The sequence below is a fragment of the Morone saxatilis genome, unplaced genomic scaffold (genome assembly GCF_004916995.1).
Source record: "Morone saxatilis isolate NCDOM2014 unplaced genomic scaffold, NCSU_SB_2.0 Contig11, whole genome shotgun sequence".
Classification (NCBI taxonomy): domain Eukaryota; kingdom Metazoa; phylum Chordata; class Actinopteri; family Moronidae; genus Morone; species Morone saxatilis.
In genome coordinates, this window is record NW_023339663.1 from 30,765,327 (window position 1) to 30,774,268 (window position 8,942).

Below are 8,942 nucleotides of genomic sequence, written 5' to 3' on the forward strand. Positions count from 1 at the left end.
TTCGACATGTGGCAGGAGGAGCCAGGGATCGAACCAACAACCGATTACCTTCCGATTAGGGACGACCCGCTCTGCCTCTGCACCACAGCCATATATCCAATGCATAACAATAAAAGTAGAAGACAGCAAATTTTTTTAGTATGAATAATTAGCAGAGATGAGTTTTCCTGATATTTTTAGGCACTTTTTATACTTTTTATATATCTGTATTATGTGTTTTAAAAATATTTAACAATCACACATACGTAATAGGCTTTTTTTTCATAAATTCAGTGTTTCTTTCTCATCGTTCTATTAGCTCTTTGGTAGCTCTTTCCTAATGCAGGACGAGGGTGTTTATCAGAGAGAGAAGGCTCAGTGAACATAGCTTGTGTTCAGGTCTTCACCCTAATTCAATTTCAGTATAACAATTTTATTTAGTTTTCTTCACAGAAATGAATGAATCTTTTAAAGTCATTTTAACCTTCCTTTTTTTATAATTCAATTTGTATTATACTGATCAAAACAAATCACATGCAACAAAAAAAAGGGAAAAACCTTGTACACTCCGTTTAGCAGTATCTTTATTGTAGCTTTAAAGTTGCAATGCTTGTTGCAATGTTTGTAGGCATTTCAAAATTGTGGGAGAAAGTGAAAATTGTTTTGCATTAAAAATCAAAGCCAACTTGTTCCAGTCAGAATAAAATCAGTAGTAGTTTGGTGACATATGGCTCGTTTTCCTCGAGTGACTGCTATGATTGGTGAATCTTGCGGGAAACTACAATGATTTGTCACATTTGTGGAAAAGCAGTGAAGTTTGGACAAAATTGCAATGTTGCGCCGAGTTGACTGGGGTTGATTGAATTTGTGTTAATTGTTCCTTCCTGGAGGGACCGAGTTGGGAACCTTTCTAACATAAAACAACCGTAAGACCGCACCGTAGGACACAGACAGACCAAGGCGAGTAGGGAACTTCATGTACTATGAGACTTTCACTGTTCTAAAATAGTAAAATGTCTGCCCACAGTTTGGCATGAACGCTCTGCTTCTGGCATCCTGGTTTGGTCACCTAAAAATCCTGCAGATCCTGGTGTCCTGTGGGGCTAAGCTCAACTGTGAAAACAAAGTAAGAGCTGCTTCATTTCATTGTCACTGTAAACATGAAGGTAATTATTTAATTGTGTCATTATCTGTGTGTGTGTTAGGATGGTCTGAGTATGCTGCACTGTGCTGCTCAGCGAGGCCACGTCAGTGTTTTGGAGTTCATCATGGAAGACCTGGAAGACATCTGTCTCGACAGAGCTGACAAGGTAATTCCTCGCTTGACACTGTTTTCAATTTACACACTGATGATGTACTCATTGTGGAAAGAATGTAGTGTTTTAGCAGAATATGAGTCTAAATCTTCCTTTTCTTTCCATGTCTTTACTATAACAAACATTTTGCTGTTTGTTATCAGAACATCAGTAATATGACAGTAAATGCAGATGAATGGAATCTGAGGCTTTTATTTGAACACGGTGAATACAATATGTTATACAGTATATAATACAGTAAATGTATGGCAGCTCCCGTGTGTAACCTGCTGATGTCTCTCTGACCAGTCAGGGAAGACTGCACTCCACCTGGCTGCTGAACATGGACAATTTGAAGTGGTGGAGTTTCTGATTGGAATGGGTTGCACACATGGTTTGAAGGACAAGGTAGTGACAGACACAGACACACACACACAGATCAATTGTACTCAAGCAAACAAGCAAACACAATTGGCTGTTGTATATGATATTTGAAAACCAATATGAGGTTTTCAATTATTAAATAGCTAGGATGTTACTTTATGTTATACTTTTGTATTTGATGAGCAAAACCTTGGGCGAGTTGATGTGGTTGGAATACGTCCATCATTCTAACGTTTTAAAGCTGTCTTTACTCAAACAAACAGCATAAAGCAGGATATGTTCAGACTTTAAATCCTGTGTATACTGGTAGGGTTGAGTTGGTGTCCTGTTTTGGCGATCCCTTCCGGTATGAGCTTAATCCGGTTTGATTTCATGCTTTATGCTTTAGGCTGCACTCATTTTCAAACGTGAACTCATTCGGGTTCCCCACAGACACACACACGAGAGTTAGCCTCTCTGAGCCGCTAGCTTAGCTACAACACGACTGATAGCTTAGCTACAAACAGGTAACATACAGAAACTAGTCACTATAAAATCCCCAGTGGACTCTCTGTTTCCATCACAGACACAGATAGTCTGACAGCCACTTCCTATGTGATTGACAGGTCATTCTCAGTGAGTCTGTCCAGCTCAACATACCAAACTCAGATCAAACTGTCAGACTAGGCAGTGCTGATCAAATATGAATCCAGATACTGCGTTGCCTTTTTCTCTCCTCAAATCTTGTAATCTTGTATCTGTAATACGAGAATGTGTGTAACTAGGCGAGCTGCCATTGTTTCCTGCTAAGGACAAGATGTAACTGAGCAGCCAATGAGAGCAGCTCAACTTGAAGACCGTAATGCCAAACTTGAGGCTTCAAAACGGTACTCCACAAACCAATGGATAATGTGAAGATAGGTTCACACTTGTTTGAAGGTCTCTTTTTTGAAATCTGAACCACAGATGGGAGCTATATCTTCCTTACAAAATAACCTCTTCATTTGAAGTGGGATCAGATCAAGGATTTATTCACTGTACAGCCGATGTTATTGGTTTGCTGAGCCCCCAGCTGGAGAGAGCATTTTAATATTTTATCTGTGTAAGATTCTTGGAGCAGAACTGCTGCAGAAGAGGAAAGGGAAGAACAAGGCAAGATGGTGGTGGTGTAGCTCAGCTACTTTGAATAAATAAAAATAAGGATTTGGTAATGTGTGTGGGAAAATAATGGATTCATTGTAGAAACATTCAGCTTCTGACACTCCCGGTGGTAAAAGTGCTTATGCAAACTTGACCAGAACTATTAAAAAAGAAGAAACAAAGACACAGAGCCTACACAGAAACACTAAGAATGCCACAATACTAATACCTCATCTGACCTCAGACAAAAAGGTTGGACATTCCTGGATTATGTGACATTATCAAAATGAATGGACCATCACACCACCGAGGTCAGTGTGTGTAGAAACTGCACTTTTCCTGCATGGTTTAGACCATAAAACCAGTGTGTGTCAACAGCTACTCTTGACATGTTTTGGTGGATATACTGTATGTAGAGGAAGTAGTGTGAGAATGGGCTCCTGGTTGTAATGTGTTGTTATGTCTGCATTACAGGAAGAGAACACAGCCATGCATCTAGCAGCAAAGTGTGGGCACAGCAAGGTTCTGCAGAAGATCGTGGAGACTGGAGTCGACGTTGATGAGAGGAATATAGTGAGTGGACTAGACAGCATACTTCAAGGCCAAATTTTTTACTTGATCATGGTACACAATTGGCAGCCTGTTTGCATTTTCTGTACGTTACCTTTTATTTTACAGAAGCACTTTTTCAGTTCTCACATTAGTACCATGTTTTTGGGCTGTGTTGTTGGGCTGCAACTATTGATTATTTTCATTATTGTTAATGGCAGTTAAACCATTTAAGGCAGTTAAAAATTTAACTCCAGATTAACTAGCTAGATGGAAATATTTGGATTTAATACAATTTGATGAACCAGCGGTCTTTATGTGGTTTATTTAAAAGCATATTTCAATAGTAGTTTGTTTTACATGGGTTTTACATGATATAGTATCAACTGTGTCATCATAGACGAGTCAGGCTCAATTTTTATTTCTGCTAAAGTGACTCATCTTATAAATAAGGGTTAGGGTGAGTAAGAATTCCTGGTTCCCACTTCTCAAATATGGAGATTTTCTGCTTTCCTCTGGTTCATGTCATTGTAAACTGACCTTCTTTTCTGCTTGTTGGTTGGACAACATTTTAAGATGTCACTTTTAGCTCTATAAACTGATGACAAAATTTACTCATGATACACACCAGTCTGACTCAGACTGAAATGTACCTGTTGTGTTTTTAGGATGGTCTTAAAGCACTGCACCTGGCAGCTGATGGAGGTCACTATGAATGTGTGAAACTGCTGCTGGAGTCTGGCTGTAATATCAATGCACAAACTAATGTGTGGTTTGTTCATTTAAACGATATAATCTGCAATAAACATAAAAGATAAAAAAAATACATTTGAATGACAGACACTGGGTTTGTTTGTGTTTGCAGAGGAACATGAATGCTCTCCATTATGTGGCAGAGCATGGCTTTGACAGAGTGGCCAGTTTGCTGCTGGAGGCAGGAATTAACGTAGATGCTGTAAACAATGTAAGTAACGTCAACTCCCATGTGACTTGTTTCTTGGTTTGTATGATGCATGAAGATTTCCTGCTTTATCCAAAAATAATAAGAATGTGTGACACTAGACTAGTGGGTTATCTGATGATGTAAGATAAAGACTATGATCTAAGGCGTCCACAATTTCCTTTTAGGTGAATGGTAGATTGCAGTATTTAATATCCTCTATTTCTGTTTCCAAACTTTACATTACCTAATTTACTAGCAGACTACATTAACAAACCAATAGAGTAAACTACTTAAATTACTTCAAGTTGCTCTTCCTTGGATGACATATTGTAAACAATGCAACTGAGTTGTAAGTACTTGAAAAGGGTTATTTTATGATTATATATGATTATTATATATAATATTTAAAATTTCAATTAAACTAAGGTTTTATCCAACATTTTGAAACCTGTGCCATATCTTGAACGCAATGTTGTGTTTTAATGGTGTCAAAATTCATGGGCTATTTCAGGTTTGCTTTCAAAATGGAAAAAAAGATGACAATTTAGATTATGGATTGTAATTGTGATTAAATAGATTGTAATGTTTTCTCCCACCTCTACCTGTGATGGTACATGCATTTTTTTAATAGATCTTTCATTCAAAGAACTTTAAATTTGCTTCTCTTCCAGTGGGTGTTCTTAATAACATGATCATTTACATATCAGATGAAATGTTCTTATTGTCTTCTTTATTTGTGTTTGAAACAGCAACACAACACACCACTCCACCTAGCTGTGCTGAGCAATCACACAGAGGTTGTACGGCTGCTTATAGATGCTGACTGTGACCTGGACATCACTGACAATGTGAGTGCAGGCCTCTACAGTGCCACAGCTACACAGTAAAGAACATAAAAGCACCTGGCTCTGCAGGACCTCCGTGTGCCCACATTCACTAAAACTGATAATGCCACATGTTAAAATTAGAACAATTCACAATGAGAGGTGATGGTTCTACAGTGCAATAACTGATTTCTGTCTCGTGGTTCACAGAGACAACAGACTGCTCTGCACATAGCAGCAGAGCATGGCCTGCAGGACGTGGCTGAGATGATGCTGATCTCTGGTGTTAACCTCAGTCTGACTGACAAGGTACCAGACAGCACGAACTTTGAGCCAAGCTTTTTTAAACAATTTGCTAGTTTTTCTATTTTTTCTTAATATTTTATGTACATGTATACATTTCATACTCAAAATAATTAAAAGATTGAAAACAGAATAAAACAGGATTAATCACTTATTATAATAATAATAATAAAAATACTATTCACTGTGTTTTACTGATTATATGATATACACAGCAGGGGAAAACGTGTCTGGAGGTGGCAGCAAGAGGAAATCATGTCATCCTGGTCGACATGATCATCAAAGCTGACCGCTTTTATAAATGGGATAAGGTGAGTTTATTGCATTGCATCTGGACCTGCAGTGGCTCACCTGGAATAATGTTATTAAACAGATACAACTTCAGATGCTTTGCATTGTAAACCACATTTATATGTACACTGTGGATAAAAAACTGCCTCCCCTCTTGGCTTCAGGATCATATGGGCAGTGAGCAGGACCAAGACTTGGGGAGGCCTTTGAGCTTCAAGCAGGACCACCAGCCAGAGACACAGCACCTCCGCTCTGTCCTGTGGAGACTGGCCACCAAGCACCTCTGCCGTGGGGAATGGAAGATTCTGGCACAACACTGGGACTTCAGCGATGCACATATCAGAGCTATAGAACAACAGTGGACAGGTGAGCTACAGTTGACCTCTTGAAAATGGTTTGAAACACAAATTAGATTATTACATTAGACACATGCTGCTTTTAAACACCTGGGCACATTAGTACCATAAAATGCACACAGCATGTTTCCCAACCTTCCAGCTGTCTGAGCCCGACAGCTGGAAGATAAAGTGCACTCTCATGTCTGTATATAATTATGGAGATAGTTCACGTTAGAACTTTACACTGACATCGCCCATACTTTCTGGGTGTATACGTATACAGGTTTATATGTATAAAAGTAATTTTATTCTATTCTAATTTTAATATTTGTAGATATGTTTTGTGTATGTAGCATGAAGGGGCTGCAACTGACATTTCGTTGTGCAACCCTCTTCTGTAAAATGACAATAAATTAACTCTGATCTTGATGTATTTGGAACTTTGAATTAAACTTGTAGGTATGAAAAGTTTTAAAGAGCATGGTCACCGAATGCTGTTGATCTGGCTTCATGGAGTCGTGGTGGGGGGAGAGAACCCGATCAAAGGTCTCTACGAGGGGCTGGTAGAAATCTCACGGACAGACTTGGCAGGTGAGCCCGTCAAACTGCACTCTGGTTTGTAATATGTCTGTCCATCAGTGCTATGTGAAGCCCCTGCACAGTGACGGTGGGAATGTTTTCCTACTCATAGTATTTCACGTTACTTAGCAGTATATTTTGAATGCCCTCTGACCCATAGACAAAGGCTGAGCTGCATTATGTTTATGCATTAGACCGCCTTTGATTGTGACCACATCCTCAGCTGTGGTTGCTCGACCTGCTGCAGCTAAATAGATGACTTTATTCACATTTGATCAGCACTGCCTAGTTTGACAGTTTGATCTGAGTTTGGTGCGTTGAGTTGGACGGACTCACTGAGAAATGACTTGTCAGTCACAGGGTTAGCCATGCCTTTAAAGCTACCCTGCTTTATGGTCTAATTTTACTCTAAATGGGACCATCATTTTACTTAAATGAACATCATGGCTGTATGGAAGAATTTTACTTAAACTTTGAGATTGAGACCATAAACTCATTAAGAAACTGTTAACCTGAGGCCTAAGAAATCAATGTGAGAAGTGAAGGCTCATTCTCCCATTAAGACTTTGCAATGCTTTCGGTCTTTTTATTCCAACCAATTGGAGGCTCCCCCCTGCTGCCATTAACAGAATGGTAGGTTTAAGACACTTTTGTGTCAGCTTCACTTTACAAGACCTGGGAATCTCTGGTCATTATATATACTGTCCAATGATTCTGGTTGTGTGTGTGCAGTAAATTGATATGGTTGTGCTGGGCTTGAATGACATAATACATATATATATATAGTATATGTACATATATATATATAGTATATACGTCACATCTTAAATTAGCCTGCTAATATTAGCAAAACTAGCTAACTACCCACTATTTACATCAAGCGATTGCAAGCTAGTTACATCTTGAAAGCTAATGTTAGAAAAACACAAACCTGGCGCCCGGTTAGCTCAGTCGGTAGAGCTGGCGGACGCATATACGCATTGGCCGGTTCGAGTCCGACCTGCGCCCCTTGCTGCATGTCGTCCCCTTCTCTTCTCTGACCCCCTTCCTGCCTTCTACCCAGCCATCTGCTATCAAATAAAGGCAAAAAGGCCCAAAAAATAATACTTAAAAAAAAAAAAAAAAGAACACAAGCTAATTAGTTATTTTTTTTGGAGCGGGACTTAGGAAGAGTCAGTTCCGACCATGACCAATGTATTTTTAGTTTTATATGTAGTTTTATATTTGTGCCATTGACTGTATGATGTGAACCAACTACATACAAATACAAAGAAAGCAACTAAGCTGTATTTGTGCTTGTCTATTTCCTCTATGATACTGTACTGGACTGTGAGGTTGTGGGTGTTGGTGTGGAGTGCCAGTGTCAGGAATGCATAGGTGCATGATGTCTCCTTGTTGTTTTGAATCCTCCAGAGTGCATCCGTCAGAAGGCGAATGCAGAGCCCAGCTCTCCCAAAATGTGCTGTGCAATGTGATCAACACTGTGAGTGGCAACACAACAACTCCAAGGTTTCAGTTCATATCAGGCCTGTAAATGCCCAGAACTGAGCTTTTTATTGTCCATGACTTGTTTATACATTCACACATTGAATATACTGTGATTGGTCTGCATTTGGTTCACAGAGCATTTATTCTCTTTTGGGGTTAGGCAAAATGATGGTTATAAATATCTGCTGTCAATGTAATATAACAGTTTGGTTTTATTTTTTTAATGCATGCAGTGAACACTTGCTAACACCATTCATACTGTACTGTATCTCTGTCCACAAAGGGCTTTTTTAGCACACTATGACTACCTGTCATTCAGGTAATGTAATGTAATGCTTTCTCTTGCAATGTCTCTCAAACTTATTCTTCCTTCAAACTGTATTGAGTGATGTAGGAAAAGGAAGGCTCCAAAACACTCAGAAACACATTGTTATGGCTACTAGATGTTACAGTAGCAAACAGTCACCCACTGTTCACCACCACTGTGCACCACATCTGGCAGACACTAAACAAGTGCAAATTTGATCACTGGAGTGTTTTTGCAGTCTGTGTTTTTTCTGCTCCATAGGGAAGCCTGAACAGAGTCACTTGGAAGGTGATCAGAGGCAGACTAGAGAAACTTTGTCAATGACTTATATATATATATATTTACACAGTGCAACACATAGTACACCTGTAACAAGAGAAAGAAAAACAAACAACTAAATGGCAGACCTGGCTTAATTGAGGAAAACGCAAATCAATTTAATTGTGATTTCACCGCAACACAAGCATCTGGTAATGTTCCACTTAGGATAGATCAGTTAAGGGTGTAATGGTAGACGGTTCGGTTCATACCCTGGTTTAGAGT

General features: G+C 39.1%; 1 protein-coding gene across 2 annotated transcripts in view; it reads left to right on the forward strand.

Annotated features, from left to right (window-relative positions):
• Nucleotides 1-8,617, forward strand: part of ankdd1a (ankyrin repeat and death domain containing 1A) — a 13,625-nt gene extending 5,008 nt beyond the window's left edge. For both annotated transcript variants that reach the window (XM_035652562.1, XM_035652563.1), the window contains 12 exons: nucleotides 1,007-1,105; nucleotides 1,185-1,289; nucleotides 1,584-1,682; nucleotides 3,252-3,350; nucleotides 3,995-4,093; nucleotides 4,192-4,290; nucleotides 5,019-5,117; nucleotides 5,304-5,402; nucleotides 5,612-5,707; nucleotides 5,852-6,053; nucleotides 6,485-6,616; nucleotides 8,018-8,617. In XM_035652562.1, the coding sequence (XP_035508455.1) occupies nucleotides 1,007-1,105; nucleotides 1,185-1,289; nucleotides 1,584-1,682; nucleotides 3,252-3,350; nucleotides 3,995-4,093; nucleotides 4,192-4,290; nucleotides 5,019-5,117; nucleotides 5,304-5,402; nucleotides 5,612-5,707; nucleotides 5,852-6,053; nucleotides 6,485-6,616; nucleotides 8,018-8,079 (1,290 nt within the window). In that variant the 3' untranslated portion in view covers nucleotides 8,080-8,617. The remainder of the gene's footprint in view (nucleotides 1-1,006; nucleotides 1,106-1,184; nucleotides 1,290-1,583; nucleotides 1,683-3,251; nucleotides 3,351-3,994; nucleotides 4,094-4,191; nucleotides 4,291-5,018; nucleotides 5,118-5,303; nucleotides 5,403-5,611; nucleotides 5,708-5,851; nucleotides 6,054-6,484; nucleotides 6,617-8,017) is intronic.
• Nucleotides 8,618-8,942: the final 325 nt, after the last annotated feature.